This window comes from Dermacentor variabilis, chromosome 7, assembly GCF_050947875.1.
Source record: "Dermacentor variabilis isolate Ectoservices chromosome 7, ASM5094787v1, whole genome shotgun sequence".
Taxonomy (NCBI): Eukaryota; Metazoa; Arthropoda; class Arachnida; order Ixodida; family Ixodidae; genus Dermacentor; species Dermacentor variabilis.
The window spans coordinates 86563188-86580050 of record NC_134574.1 but is presented as its reverse complement, the minus strand read 5'-3'; the positions used below and the strand labels follow the sequence as shown (position 1 = coordinate 86580050).

The following is a 16863-nucleotide window of genomic DNA, read 5'->3' as shown; positions in this document are numbered from 1 at the left end:
AAATCTCTAATATTTACACTGTCACTCTTCAGAGCCAGATTCCATGATAAACCTTCTTTTTTGCAGCAAAAAGTGAAGGAGCAAACACAGACGAGAAGGGGACAAGTGGTGGAGCTTAACCTTTTGCGGTAGTGCCTGAATCTGGCACTGTGCAATATTTTGCCGGTTTTTTTAATTTGCCAGCGATTTGTTCCACAACAATAGCGACAGTTCGCCTGTTATTTGAGTTCATAGTGTAAGCTTATGAGAACTTTAAAAATTAAAGTTAAATTATGGGATTTTATGAGCCAAAACCACGATCTGATTATGAGGCACGCCATAGTGGGGGACTTTGGAATAATTTTGACCACCTGGGGTTCTTTAATGTGCACCTAAATATAAGTGCACAGGTGTTTTGCACTTCGTTTGTGAACTTTTAAGTAACAAGTGCACTTCGAAATGTTTCCAGATGAGGGATTTTTTTATCTTACATAATACTTTAATGGGTTTTCACACAATTAGTGGCGTGAAGTGCCGACAAGATGGCAGTATTTTCTGCATGTGCATTTTATAGACGAAATTCACGTCAGTTCAGTGAATCAGGAAATGATTGTAGTGCTGCGGATTTACATATTTCCCAGTGAGATGGTCAGAAAACATCTTTATGTTACAGCACCTGAGACGACAGTGACTATGAGTACCCTACAAACCTGCAGCACAAATCATGGCCTCCAGCCAAAAGAGCGTTTCAAGCGTTACCATACAGTACTAAAGTACTTTTGAGAGCCTCAGGCCATTTTCAGAAATAAATCACTTAACATGTGCTCATTTACCAGAGCACTTTTTTCTGCGCGGCATCTAACTGCGTAAAATGGTTCCTGGCTGGAATGACCCCAAATTGGGCAGCTGCCCGCGATTACAAAAGGTTAACCTCATCAGAGAAGAAGTTACAAAATACCTTTAGGTAACACCAAAGATAACTTGCGCCACTACACTTGTCAAGCATAATGGTGCACAGGGACTTAGCCTGGAAACACTAGCTTTGTTTCCCACTCCCACACAAGCTGTGCTTTTGCTATGTAAGCTGTAGGGTGCATGTGGCCTATGATTTTACAGCCCTAGAAAATTGAAAGCTGCATTCTCTAAGCCAACAGGTGGAAGCGGTAGCACAGGCTGCACTGCTAGAGTGGTTCTTGGGATTGAGTGGGGGTATTTTAAGGCCTTATAGAGAATTCGAGAGGGAGCATAGAGCCAGACTATCAGTACGAAGAAAATGCAACTGGGGTGGTTGGCACACGATGATAAATAGCTAGATTTTAGAGCGACACAGACGACCACAAACGAACAGACACATCGACGAGACAGGCACTGACAAACATCTGTCTATTTGATATTGGGAGAACAAGCACATACTAAAAATCTGCACACAATGCCAGGAATGCGTTCTTGTTTATCCAGCAATCAAATCGTTATCACTGTGCTCAAGGAACTACTCCTAAATAATAATAATGATTAGATTAGCTTCCTAGTGTGCATTTGCAAAAATGTGCAAAATATTTGTTCTCTTACTTTTGAATAAACAGCTGTTAGTGACTGCATTTCACTTTCAGGTGTCCTTTCATTTGTGGTTGTCTGTCTTAAGCTGAAATCTAGCACTTATACCAGTAAGTTACACTGATAATTAGAGGTGTGAAAATATTCAAAACTTTTGATTTACGAACCGAACATTGTTTGTTCAAATTGAATAGTCATCATTTGTAAATGCAAATATGTTTCTAATACCATTAGAATATTTCATAATGTTAACTGTGCCCAAATAAACATAAAATTGGAGCAAAAGTACAGCAAATTTTCACCCCCGCGAGCATAGTACAGACATAAAACATGAGGACTTGTGTAGTGGAGCAGACTACATCACTTAGGTAGCCATATTTCACAGGCTGTACGGCAATCATTGACGCTCTCTGAAGAGCCCTGTGCATGCAAAGAAACTACTTGTTTGCTCCTAATTCTCAATTTATGCTTTTAATAAACAACACTTCGTGACATACTGTGTAATGACAGAAACTTGCTAACTTCAAGAATACTGGTATGTGAACATCGTTTTATATTAAATGTGATAACGACTCTTCATTATTCAAAAAGTATTCAATATTCGATTTGATTCTGGCACTATTCGATTCGTATTCGATTCACTCTCAAAAATCACTATTCATGCAGCCCTACTGATAATGGCAAGTAGGTGACTAGTACAAAGCTTAGAGAGATACAGTAATTCAATAAATGTGATTGGTTAATCAAGTGACTGATTAATCAGTCATTATCAAACTGGTACTTTATAAGTGGATTATGCTGCATAAAGACGAAGACGAAGCTTGATTTGCATTTTTTGTGTCCTCACTGATCAGATGTTGTGTTACAGTTGGCATTGGCAAATGAAAACAAGCACACAAAATTGTAAAAAAAAAAAAACTTGGTAGAAGTGGACAAGATCAAAACAAAACGTACTCTAATAATTGATTTGACCAAACATTCAGAACGTAGGAATAGAAATGGCAACGGAGCATTGCCCGCCTACCTGGAGTTCTTGTTTTCACTTCTGCTTGCACTCCAACATTCCTCGTCCTTTTACTCAGCATGGCCTGTGTTGATTTCACTGTTAGTGGCAATGAGCATTGAGTGACTGCACTGACTTTCCCCATTGGAAGAGTTGCAACAGCTACACTTGCCATTATAGTATAATTGCGAGTTGGTCCCAGTGGTGGATCTAAGAGGGAAAACAAAGATGTAGCCACTGATGAACCAGTACCATTTAAGTTGGGACCACTTATAATGTAACCACTTATACTGTAACTACTTCTAGTGCAGGACCAACTATAATGTGGTCTTTTTTCACTCCCGTTTACTCTGACACAGAACTCTATGTACGTGCATACCACCTAACATGAAGCTGTGCGAGATGGAATACCTCTTATAATGCGGTTTTCACAGGAAAATCTTGCAGACAAGTGCAGTGAGAGAGAGTGATAGTGCAGAGGAAGAGGCACTACTTTCTGCAATCGTTTAGGGTGCATAGCTCAGCACCCTGGGGAAGGGTACACAAACAGGCAAGAAGTGAGAAAAGGTTGAGGCAGTCAACGAGCCCACGGCTGTCAGCGGTAGTCAGGTGGCACATTTACACTTTAGACAAGAGCTCCATGCCTTCCAGGAATGTCAGGAGGTGCCTGAAGTCAAAGCTTTGGTGCCAGATGGGAACAGCAGTTGTGATGCTGAGAACATGCGAAGGCCCAGGTGTCGGGACAAGCATGGTAGTGAACACACTTCTCAATGAGGTGTGCTGGCCAATGGTAGGTGAGAGCAAAAAGGGGCAATTTGGAGGAGGAGGAGAAGGAAACATGGAGCACAGAAGGAGCAGGACAAAATAATAATGCTGTGCCACCCCATTACAATAGCGCAGGGTTGCCTAGGTGATAGAGAAATCTTTGCTCAGGTCACTTGTTGGCAGCATGTGCTCCGCATCAAATGCAAGCCCACTGTCACTTTTAGGATCTTCGGTTTGTGTGTGGAAAGTAAAAGCAGTTTTACAGTGGAGCAGTATATATCTACCTTCCCATACATTCTTCAATGTCCCCATCTCAATAAAGCCCCTTGATAATTTGAAAGTAGCGACACTCTCCTACTCATGGCATTTTCCTCCTCGATTCTCCTCGCCCGCCGGCTGCGCACGGCGCGCTTTTCCTCCAGGGCTCCCGCGGACGGGCCGCAGGATTCTATGGACGCGTGTTATTTTGCGCCAGTTGCGTGCCCCAGTGGGGTTGAAAATTTCGAGAAATGTTACTAACAGCATCGATAATGCTGGAAGCAATGTTTTGAGGAGGTTGGTTTTTTATTAAAGCCATATGAACAGGGTATACCGATGTAAAGAGAGCTTTGAGGCGAGTTCTGTACTCCAGACAATTTTTCTGCCACATGATCATATGCTTTACTTCGTGCGTCTGATCTAGTATTGCTTGTGACACATCCCTTTGTGTGTGGCTTATTAAGCGAAAGCCTTGGACCTTTGTTTCAAGGTCCCGTTGTGAGCTACAGAAAATATCACGTAACCGAAGGAAGGCGGGAAGCGAACCAAAGCATGTGCAGCCGCGTATAAGAGATGATTAATGATTAGCAAAGTAGTGCTTGGATTAAGGTGAATTCGGGTGTATTAAGGAGGATTAAGGTGGATTAAAGTCGATGAAGGTGCATTAGGGTGAATTAAGGTGCATAAAGGAGGACTAGGTTGGATTAAGGTAAATGAAGGTGGATTAGGGTGGATGAAGGTGCATTAAGGACGATTCTAGTGGATTAGGGTGGATTAAAGAGCATGAAGAAGGATAAGGGTGGATTAAGAAGGATTAAGGTGCATTAACGAGGATTATGGTGGGCTAGGGTGAATTAAAGTGAATGAAGGAGGATTAGGGTGGATTAAAGAGGATTAGGGTGGACTAAGGTAGATGAATGTGGATTCGGGTGGATTACGGTGAATTAAAGATGATTATAGTGGATTAGGGTGGATTAACGTGAATGAGGAAGCATTACGGTTGAGTAAGGAGGATTAAACTGCATTAAGGAGGGTAGAATAGATTAAGGTCGATGAAGGTAGGAGAGGGTGCATTAAGGAGGACTTTCGTGGATTAAAGTGAATGAAGGAGGATTAAGGGTCAATGAATGTGGATTCGGTTGATTAATGTGCATTAGGAGCATTATGGTAGACTATTCGGTCTTAATACTCAATGAACCCTAATTCACCTTAGTCCACCTTAATTCTCCCAATCCACCTTAATAAAACCTAATCAACCTACATCGCCCCTAATGCACCTTAGCCTACCCTATATGATCGTAATCCTTCTTTATCAACCCTAATCCACCTTAATCCTTATTTATGCACCTTAATTCAACTTATTCCTGCTTAATAGTCCCAATCTACCTTAATACACCCTAATCCACCTCTATCAATCCTAATCCCGCTCCATGGTCCCTAATCCATGGTAATCTACCTTAATTCATCCTAATCAGTCTTAATCCTACTTTATCAACCCTAATTCACCTTAATTGGCCTTAATCTTCCCTTATCCATCTTAATCTTCTTTAGTACACTATAATCAACCTTAATCCACCTTATGTCAATCACTAATGATTCATTAATTAACTTGGGTTATCTCATACAGGGGTGCACATGCTTTGGGTCACCTCTGGCCTTCCTTGCGTCACGTGATACTTCCAGTTTACAACCTTGAAACATAGAGATCTAAAAGCTTTCGCCTTAAAACTTAAAAAAAAAAACTCAATGTTGACTAGCTAATGCTCATCACCTGCAATACCACGGGCATACTTGCCACAAATTTTTTGAGGGCGCAAAGCAGAATCTATAACGCTGCACTTTCGACTGACTAACAACAGTTAGCAACGTGCGAGGTGATGGATCCGCCCCAGCATATTAAGCATACTGAGGACAAACGCAACAAAAACGCTGGTGAGCAGGCCGGACGAATGAAAAAAAAAAATCCAGCATTACGGGATGCTTTGCTACGACTCCTACGAGCTATAAGACGCCTCAGCTCGCAAGCAACGCTGTTCTTTGTCGGAACAAAGTTCTTTCGGCCAATGTCATACAGCGACTGCTTCCTGCGCAAGCCGTCACGCTTTCCTTGTGGTATCATAAAAACGGCATAAACATCTTCAGGCTTCTTGCTGCAGTTGTATGCGCAACACCCCGGCATAGCGCTAGCGCAGAGAGCAGGAAGCACAGCGTACGTTTGCTACGCCGAGCTAAAGCGCCGAGCCAGCCGTGCTCAGGAGGAAAATGGCGCAAACGAAAAAGAAAAACACAAGCAAAACTCAAGATCCGTGCATTTCCAAGGGCAATGGCGGGGAGACCAATCGTCGTGTAGAAAAACGGGGGCAAAGCTTGTTGCCGCGGGGGAACGCGCAAGGGGCGAGGAGGTCGCGCAGGGGCGGCAGAGTTCAAAGAGTGTCGCTACTTTCAAATTATCAAGGGACTTTACATCTCAAAGCTCTCATGCGTCCTCTATGAGGAGACAAAGCAAACAAGTAAGGCATGTGCTGACACCTGGCGTAGCAAGAAGAAAGCTAAGAAATAACCAAATGCATGGTTTCATACAATAATTACTAGAGGGAACTCTGGCGCTAGCGTCTATGGGAGCTGCAATCGGGGCGGTTCAGCCAGCCTGGGAATTATGGGAAGTACATGGGTTTGCCTAAAATTTGTCCCTTTGGCTTTTTTAAACGTCTCTTCGACTTTGTAAACTCGTCATTTTCAACAAGGTGTTGTGTAATAAATAATTAAGTAAACATTAGTAAAATCTTCCGCTGGCAGGATTTGAGCACAGGAGCTTTAGCACAAAGCATGACATTGAAATCATTATGGCATGGATGCTTGCATCAACAAGCGACATAAAATGCGCTTATGAATATCTTGCAGGCAAGCCAGTGTCTCGAGATGCTTGGCGCATGTCAATTTTGACACCTTGACAGGTTGAGCTGCTATTAGTAGCGACTGTACATGTTTGCAGAGTATTCTATAGAGGCAGAAGGAAAAAGCCCCAAATGAAGTAAACTTTTACACTAAGTGGTGTGCTTTGTCTTTTTTACAGCTACACTAGTAGAAAACATTCACAGAGTGGAATGGCTGCAGTTTTTCAAACAATCCAACATCGCAGAAATATTGTTTCCAGAATTTTGGTCTATGCTGCACATTATTGAAATTATACCTATTTGAAAGTTCATGATAGTCAAGGCCATTCATGGGCGTGTTTTACATTCACCTGTCGCGATGTACGTTGTTGTAAAGTGTAGATATTGTGCCTTCGACCTTGAGTCCACTATCATTTTATGGTAAGCTCCACAAAATTTAGTTTGGAGCTTTTAGGTTTTTGGACCACAAGTGAGCTTTCACTGTTCACCAGTACACACAAATATAAACTTGGTAGGTCATTCACAGTAGTTACTGCGACTGAACGGCCGCGTATCTAAACTTCAGTTCAATTGCTCTATCCTTGGTTTAGCCTGTGAGAGTGAGCAAGCTCCAAAAGTACTCAATATTCTTGGCATAGAGTGTGTTTAAAGGAATCTCTACGTGTCATGAAAACTGGGAGAGTGGTGGTCACAGAATGTCACTGATGCACAAGTTGATGCAGTGGCTGAAGCCACATTGTCATTGTCTTGCTAAAGATGCCAGCATGGTAGGGGAGAGAGAAGGGAATTACGCATTTTAATGTGAGGCATTCTTTTTGAACTTCAGGCACTTTGAGTGAGTGAGTGAGTGAGTGAGTGAGTGAGTGAGTGAGTGAGTGAGTGAGTGAGTGAGTGAGTGAGTGAGTGAGTGAGGGAGCGAGCGAGCGAGCGAGCGAGCGAGCCAGTCGGTCGTTCGGTCACTCACTCACTCACAGTCAACCAGTCCGTCTGTCTATCCTCCTATGCTGGCAGGGCTGGCGGTGCCTACTAACTTGAGCTGCTGGGTACATGCTCATGTTCGCGTTTCCAGCGTGGTCATGGCATCATCGTGATTTGAGCTCCACCATCCAACTCTCGCCTTCAATTCTCGTGTACTGCCTGCATCGAGCCAGCTGGCATGCCTAAGATGCAGGTATGCCAACTGTGGAACACCGGATGATGGCTTCCTCTGCACGAACAGCACTCAAAAGCAAGCCTCCAGCCCTGTGAAGGGCAAGTGGCTCCTGATGTTCACAAAGAAGCTCTTGCAATACTGAATGAAGCTTTGTTGAAAATGCGTCAACTTGGACATTGTGTTAGTCAGAGGTTTACTTGAGCAGCTCAAGGATTGATGCACTACTTGTCACAGAGGAAGGAGAATGTCTTCGGGATGATCGAGCAGCTAGACAATCCCATGTTGTTTCTGAACCTCAGCATGCCGAACTCCACAATGAGGGCCTGCTGAAAGTCAATGAGAGGGTCAAAGTGCTGGTCGAGGAGAGTCATCCCAGAGTCGATCCCATCGCCAGCTACCTGCAAAATTCTTCGCATAACTTAGATTTCCACACCACGTGGGATCTGCGTAATTTTTCTAGAAAAGCAAAACCAGAGGACTAAAGGGATAGAGTTGGGGTCTGAAGGGAAGGTACCTGGTGGGTTTCTTGTGTGGAATTATGTGCAGAATGGAGTGCATTTCTGTCCCGCAGATCATTCATTCTCCATCAGCATACTTGCATTGTCATGACCCTTGCCTCTTAATTCTTCCATGTGTCTGCTCTCTTCCTAGTAATCTTTCTCGGGTGGAGGATGTCTCTCCTCGGAGTATATGGGCTGGGGCACCTCTTATGCATTCTGTTACCTGGGCCCGTGGTGCAACAACTGAAGGCCCACTGAACTGCCTAAAGTGTGCCCCTCCAGCATATACAGCAGACATTTTCCCTGTCATGGGTCTATCCATGAATGAGAGGTTATCAACAAAGCATAACATCTGGCAAGCTATGAACAAATCAAGAAGACGGTTATAGGCATAGGCTCATGGGCGATACATTTGCTAAGCCACTACTGCAATTCTCATGCATGAAGGGCTTCCACGCTTTAATTCAAATGAACATCAATGCTACCAGCAAGCTTTACGAAAAAAACAAAATGCAGGAAACAACGCTTACCTTGTGTTGAATGCCGAGAAGCTAAGCGGAAAGAGTGACTGGTGCAGTGCATGTCCAGCTTTCAGCAATAGTCACTGCATAGCTTGTGACCAGTGCACTAGGCTGACTGATGCATGTGTCAGCAGCTTGCGATACCACAATACGACCACCCCCCCCATTTTTTTTCTCTTGTGCCCTCAAGTGTTCACTGCGTCTTTCTTATGCAGCTAAGGTCGAAAGTGTACAGAATGTGTGATCTGAGAAAAAAGCAGAAAATTTTCTACACAGCCTGGATTCTAAAAAATTATATGTAAACGAGTGCATGAGGCCAGCACCTTGTTGCACTGTTTTAATGGCTGCAAGGTGATGCTGGGCTGACGTTCGACTTAATTGCGGAACTTGCATACCGTAAACTTTTTACCTTGCCTGTATCTTGGTGGGCAGTGTTTTACTTTATCAGAGCACTCCTTGTCAGTTTTATGCATTACCATGAGCTGCCCGACTCCACTCATTCTAAGTAAACATTGTCCCAGAATAAATAGCTTACCGCAAAGGTGGGAACAGCAGGAAGGTCTTTAAAATAAGTTTTACTAACCTCGCAATGACTTTGAAAGATCAAGGAGCATATGTATTCAATACAAAAGCCACATTTTTAAAACCAGACTGATAATGAGACAGTGAGACATCTATGTACCTAGTTACTACATTAAGAAACGGGCACTGACCTGTGCTTGGTGCACCGCACATGTGAATGCAACTTCCACTGCTCCAGGAGTCAGTGCGTATGATCCCAACTGCAGTGGCAGTCTGCGCGAGGTCATTTTGCACCAATGTATAACTGCCTATAGCACACATCTTTACTGAAATACATACAGAAATATGAAAAAGCGTCAACTGCAGTACTTAACGGCAAAATGGCAAATGAATAGGCACATCTACGCATATACTTTGGAAAGTACAAACCATAGTGACAGCTGCAGAGAAACGACACCTCAGAATTAATAGAGTGTCGCAGGTGATGTTTATGCTTCGCATTTTGCTGAATACTTGTAATGATCGCACAGTATTTCTCACAGAATTCACCAAGATTGCACAAAGCGTGCGGAAGCTCTCCAAAGCAATTTTTCATCTATGGACTATTGCAGCCTTCTTCGACAAGTGTGCTGCGAAGCACACTTGTCTTCAAGCAACACAACATTTTTCACAGGCACCATATTAAAGTTGCTGGAACTGTAACAAATCTTTTAAAATCCCCTTTAGTGTTGCCTTGATCCCTAAAGCAGCTTCAGCATTTGGAGCATATGTTACAGGTTATCTGAAGGCGGTTATTGGTAATTGCAGCATGTGGCATGTCAGCCAGTAATCAACTCTATGGATCACAGGCCTCAATTATTTTTTCAGAAGTGCAGATTAGATGAGTTTACAGCTTTTTGTTCACATTTATATTACATATATACATGTATATATGTTTTTTTTCATCTGTCATATGTGAAACGTATTGTAACTTCATTACGCGCAACTACTCGCTTTTCACTTAGCACTTCTCATGCATTCTTGCAAACTGTGTATTTTTGTATTGTTAAAAACACGCGGCAGCTCTGCGCTGCCCATGTCTTATGGTCATAGGGGGCATGGTGTTTTTTCAAGCTGCACTTGCAGCTTTTCTTCCCTGTCTCCCCCAATCTGTTGGAAATAAAGATATTCAATTCAATTCAATTATGCCAGCGAGCACACCTAAGTTTTGCTGCGTAATGTGTGTTCTGTGTGTCTCTTTTGTCCTGTCTCAGCTGCGCTATGCCTCAGGCCTTTAGTGTGATGTGCCAACAAGCCTAACATGCAACCTGATACCACCTTTTTTTTTTCGCACATAGAACACACTGGAATGAGTGCGATGCCCTTTAATAACTATATTGCCAAAGAAATTTTTGGAAAGGACCTAATAATGGAGATGCAGAAGAGTGCAATGTTACTTTTCCTAATTCCTCGTCAAGTCAATGCTTTCTTTCAGCTTTGGCAGCGCCAACAGAAATGTCTTGCCTACTGCTTATTTCTTTCTTCTTTGTACCTTATGGTAGCCCTTCAAGGTCTGACGAAGGTGTCCAAGAGCGACAAAGGAGTGCTGACAGGACGAGTGAGATGTGTTTGTTAACTGCTGCTACCCTGTTTACCAGAAGGTCGGAGGGGTGTGCATGCATGCACAAGCTTTGCCTAGGGAATAATGCATGGTTATGAACAAATAATCAATGGCTGTTGTACTGGCTTTGGCATCACTGATGGGAGCAAGAAATGAGGGTCCCTGAATACTGCAGAAGAGGGAAAGCAATCTATTATGCAAAATAGTGGGCAATCTTCCACATGCAGTGGAATATTCTCTGGCCTACGTACTCATGGTAGTGTTGTTAAATGATTGCAAATGTTTTCTTACCACATTACCGCGTTAAGCGTTGCAGTGGCCTTTTAAGAAACACTTCTGATTATCTATAAGCTACAGCTGCCTATTAGGTAAATTCTGCACCAGGAAAGGCAGTTATATTTTTGCCTAGCTTCCCTTACACATAAGTTCTCACACAACGTACAGTAACACAAGGAAGGCCCTATTGTTCATTATGACTGACTACGACTAGCAGGGGTTTTGTGTTTACTTTGTATGGCACAGGACTGCACGTTAGTGGCTTTCTCATACACAACTGGGTGCAACATATCTTCCCGCGTTTAACTCTCTCTATGCTGATATTTCAATAGGCCCTTAGAATCATATATTGCTTCAAATTTTGAGCCACAAATTGAGATTTAAGCTTGGGCATTACTTGCTTAGATTTTCTATGCAATGCGACCGCTCCATGGTTTACACATCCTACAAAGGTCGCTACGCACGTGTTGCATACACTCTGACATACGAGTGCACTATAAATTATTTTTTTCTTCTGCTTTAGGAGGATGAAATATTTCGCTTCAGTTTCCTTTGAATTCTTCACTGCGCTCTTCGCAGCCTTTTTCCAAGCGTTTGCATGGACAAACGCATCAAAGGATAGTGCTGCAGATTGAGAAGCAAATATGAAATCGCTTGTGCATGGTATAGTATGTGTATGAGTACCAAGACGGACACAAAGCGACCCTACGAAGACGAGCGCATGAAACTTACCGCAATATTACGCACGTTCGTTCCTGGACACGTGGACGGTGCAGTGATGAGTACTGCACCAGCAGGGTACAAAGTAGGCACTGAACCCTTCTTCAGGTAGTTTCGCCTCGTCGGCAGACCAAAGTCGGCGCAGTACTGCATGTTGTATAGGTAACAGTCCGACGAGAAGTGCAGGGAGCATACCTGACTGCGTCTTCCCGGCGTCCAACTGGCACCTCGGACGGCCTGCACGAACTCGGTCCAGGCTTTCCTTAGGTCGTCGTCGGAAGGAAAGTAGTGAAACACAACGTTGTCGCCTTCTTTCTTGCCGCAGCTCTTCACAACACAATACCTTGGCGCCATGGAGAGTTGCTTAATGGCTGTACTCAGGCCATGTCAAATTTGTTGCAGGCAGGTCAGCCCGCTTTAGTTCTCAAAACGATGACCAGCGGTGACAACGCAAGATGCAGGTACGGACGCGGAGTATGGAATAATTCAAAGGTGGCAACGGCGGCAAGCCGATGGCATCCGCAATGCAGTATTGCGCAATGTTTACCTAACAGAATAAACGCCCCCATTGTTTACACGTCTCAACACGGGACTAGGTCAGTTTCGGTTTCGGCTGCGTCTGCAGGGATAACTGTGGCCACAACCAAAGTAACGTTGCACGTCAGCTTCTGCAGCGTCCCTCCAGTTACGAGCAAAGTGTAAAGAAAGCGCCATTATATTAAGCGTAAATTAGAGAGCACAGTATGCATTGTATGCATTATATCTGCCTTGCCATCAAAGAGCACTGCAATTGATATAATTGCAGCGACGCTTAGTAACGAGCCAGATATGGCACCTTCGATCCATATAGGGTCCTGAATATTTGGCTGCGCGTGTTCAAAAAAAAAAAAAAAATTTGCGCTCCCGGCTGCACTGTTCTTGCTCAAATTTTACAGAAAAATCGCATTTTGGCGTCGACTTCGTTTAGTATCAGAAGCTAGGATATCTCCTGGATAACATTCGGCCAATTGCCGTTACATCTAATCTAGTCAAAATAATAGAAAAGGTAATCCATGTCCGACTCAATGAGTTCACTTCTTCTTAAGGTATTCTGTGCTCGAAACATATAGAACTTAGGTTCCATATGGTCAGCTCGCGTTGATTTAGAAAGCCACGTTCCACTCGCAGGACTATCAGATGTATGAGCTTTGATAACTTTAAATATTGCAAAAGCACACGACAAGGTCGAGCACAGAATTTTAATTTCTATATTGGCGAACTGTGCTGTTTCATGCTATATATGGCGTGGTCAGAAGAGTTCCTTTCCGATAGACAATTCTTTTGCTTCAAGGACGGGGTGCTCCAAATGGAGAACCTGAGACCCATTTCACTCACGCCATGTGTGGCCAAACTCGTGGAGCACGTTGTCCTAACGAAAATGACCAACTATCTCGAGGACAACGACGTTTTCCCGCCTATAATGTTGGGTTTCCGGAGAAATTTGTCTACGCAGGATGCAATACTCCAACTTAAGCATCAAATTGTAGATAACACAAGTCGGAACACCAAAGCTATCCTAGGATTGGACCTAAAGAAAGCCTTTGACAGTGCCACCCACGAAACAATATTAAACAGAATAAATGAGCTAGGCCTAGGCAAGCGAGTATACAATTATATATGAGACGTATTTACTAACCGAAAAGCACACATTAAGTTAGGAGACACTCCGAAGAAGTACAGATTGGAAGCGCAAATACGCCCCAAGGTTCAGTAATATCACCGATGCTGTTTAATCTGGCTCTGATCGGATTACCAGCAAACAAACAGGAAATCAATGGCCTCAATCATACCATCTACGCTGAGGATATCACCCTCTCGGTGAGCGATGGTAAAGATGACCAGGTTCAAAACACATTACAACGTGCAATAGAAGCAGGAAGCGGACTGGCGTGTTCGGCAGAGAAATCTGAGCTCCACATTTATATACCATCGCGACGTGGCCGAAAAGCACGCAACTACGAATAACGGAAAAATCTGGAAATTCACCTAACTATGGCGGACGGTACGCCTATACCCTAGGTTGACAAGATCAGAGCATTGGGCCCCATCATTGAAAGTAACGGCTACAATGGAGAGACCATACGAAAATGAGACAACATAACATCTCTGTCAGGAGTGACAAGCGTAAACAAAGACAAAAGACGAGGAAGAAGGAGTGAAGCGAGCGCGTGGAGCGGCCATCTTGGAGAAGAGGCGTGCGCAGCGCTTCGCTCTATTGGTCTAACTTTATCAGTGCCAGTGATCCTATCTTTTGGAGCCTCCATTGTTGGGTTCAGCAACAGAAATGTTTGCTTGGCGATCCAAAATTACCTAATTGAAACCAAGCGATTTCCATGTTAGATTGATCGTTCTCCCTCCCAACCATAGCTTTCTTTTATTTCTTATCTTTTATTAACTATTATTGTTAATATTATTATTATCTTATACCCGGTTTTCATCTGATTATTTCCTTTTTCTCCAAACACAAAACGTTCACTTTTAAACTCACACGCCCAAATTGTTAACTCCCTTGTTATCATTATTATTTAGGCACCTAATTAAACCGCCCGATTCTTGGCCAATCCCCCACTGTGGGTATGTGCCACGGCCACTCAGGACAACAACAACAACAACAGCGCAGAGAGGGACGTGGTGGCCGGGGCGCAACGTTCCAGGAGAAGACGGCCGGAGATCGCCTCTCTGGGTCCTGCCCCAGTTCCTAGGCGACACATCGACGTCCCTCCCGAGTACCAGGCTCGGCGAGCAGATGGCCGACGTCTCCGGAACTACCGCTGGCGCGGACCTACCTGCCAGGACACGTCAGCGTTTACGCCGCTGAACGTAGACGCGCGGAGGCTGGCTGCAGCCAGTCACCGTCCCGTCTAGGGAACTAAGCTGGGCCGGCGCGCACCGGGAGCGCCAGCCGGCACGAGCCCCGCTCTGCCGGAGCGCTACAGTTCCTCAGCGACTGTGCCTTGGTCACGTCGGCAGGGGCATCGGCGACGCCGGACGCCAGCGACGACTGAAGGCGACCGAATTGCAACGACGGACCACAAACCGGGGGACGCCGATATCCGCCCCGAACAGAACCGGTACTAGCTGTAAGCGCCCCTACTATAGCGTATAGACGATCGCCGCACAGACGTTAGTAAACGCGCTAGTGCGAGCGTAAAGCTTGGCAAGGGAGGACGCATTCCGTGTGCAATAAGTGTTGAATGTTAGCGCGCACGCACGCGCGCGTGTGCGTTAGCTTGTGCTACTGCAGCTAAAATAGCCTATCGAATGCCTGCCAGGCGCTGCCGCTCAAGCCTTCAAAAGCTTTGGCAGGCCTGTATGAATGTACTAATTTGATTATTGGCAATAAAGGTATTATTATTATTAATGAATGTTGTCTGTGCTGCACCGTGCGTTCGTGTGTGCCTTCTGCCCGCTCAAGCTAGCGTACCAGGCGTTAACGTATGCGTGAAAATCTCAAATCATGCGACTACTTAAACGAGTAGCCAACAAACATAGTGGAATGAAAGAAGGCAATCTGCTTAGACTATAGTCCAAGCGTTCGTACTAAGCAGAATAGCATACGTGGCATCGCATCAACGATGGCACTCGTCAGAAAGATACAAATTAGGCTGCTTAATCAAAAAATCTACAAGCAAGCAATCGGCCTCTCCATCACCACCAGCAACGATAGACTACTGCAGCTATAGGCCTACACAATTCATTGGATGAGCCAATCAAGGTACAACCCAAAGCACAATACGAACGCCTGTCCAAAACTAAAACAGGTAGGCAAATATTAGATCACCTAGGTATCGGGTATAATACCCAACATGGCATTAAAGTAGATATATCCAGACACATCAGAGACCAGATAATCGCCTCTCTAATACCCAAGAATGTGCATCCCACCCATCATCAGGGTAAGCGGGAATGCAGAGCACGCAATATGCAGAAATTCGGTACCAGCAAGAACACACAAGCGCGCCTACACAGCATTGGTGATAAATTACGAGGGAAAATGCACGACGAGCGCTACAGTGAATACGCCACACGTAGAAATCACAGAGGAAATAGCTATCGCATTAGCCACAGCACAAACAGAAGCGGACGTAATCATCAGCAATTCCCGGACGACGATACGGAACTTCGCCAACGGTCGAATCTCCCTATAGCCGCTACGACTCCTCAAATTAGCTAATAACCACGAAAAAAGTGTCGATCTCATCTGGACACCCACTTACATTACCAGGCGGTAGCAATGACGCGTTGCACCGCATGGCTTGAGAGCTTACGGACCGAGGCTCGGTTAGCCCCGCCTCACCGACTACCGACTAGTGGGAGTGGGAAGATCGAATTACCAGATTTCACGAAATTACACAACACCATAGATTGCAGAGGCGCACATTCCCGCCGCCGCACCTGAAATTAGACAAAAATCAGCCTGTCAAATGGCGCCAATTACAAACCAGATCCTATCCGAGTCCAGCTATCATACACGTAATACACCCAGATTTATACACCACTGACAAGTGCAGACATTGCCATTCTAGAGCCACCCTAGAGCATATCCTATGGGAAAGTGCGGGTATAATACACAATAACGGTGATGCAGCCTCAAACAGGGACAGCCTCCGCGCGCGCTGAGAGTCTGCGTTGCTCAGCTCGGACCTGCAAGCATCAACTCTGGGCCGTCCAGAGAACCGAGGAATCAGCCAAGGGCCAACAACCCTTGGTCAAAACCTAGGCGAGGTCCAGGCCCACCCCACTGAATCGCAAGGTACTCAATAAAGCTATTTGAATGAATGAAGGATGGGGTGTCATCGTGTACATATAAACAGACGAGAGGGGTACCACAGGGACCAGTTCTTTCTCCGCTTTCGTTTCATATTTTGTTAGGTTCTGTCCCAGTTCATCAGGATGTGCAACTCTATCTCTATGCTAATGACATTGCATTTTTCTCCTCATCACGAATATCAATGCGTTACACCAAATTTCGCAATCATTTGTCTGCACTCGAGTCCTGGCTGGACGGACTGTCTTTTTCCCCTAACGTCAAGAAATGCTTGTTACTTGTGTTTACATTGTCAAATTCCGGTGTAATTT

The 16863-nt window shown here is 44.6% G+C and overlaps 1 protein-coding gene across 6 annotated transcripts in view; it reads right to left on the bottom strand.

Moving 5' to 3' along the window:
• LOC142587600 (uncharacterized) overlaps positions 1-12345 on the bottom strand; it is a 31511-nt gene extending 19166 nt beyond the window's left edge. The window contains exons 1-4 of one of the 6 annotated variants that reach the window (XM_075698731.1): positions 11941-12345; positions 11758-11892; positions 9341-9422; positions 2558-2746 (exon numbers count right to left, since the gene is read on the bottom strand). In XM_075698731.1, coding sequence (XP_075554846.1) covers positions 2558-2746; positions 9341-9422; positions 11758-11892; positions 11941-12099 — 565 coding nt within the window. In that variant the 5' untranslated portion in view covers positions 12100-12345. Of the gene's footprint in view, positions 1-2557; positions 2747-9340; positions 9423-11757 lie in introns of all 6 variants that reach the window. The other 5 variants (XM_075698734.1, XM_075698735.1, XM_075698730.1 and 2 more) reach the window with 5 other exon arrangements.
• Positions 12346-16863: the final 4518 nt, after the last annotated feature.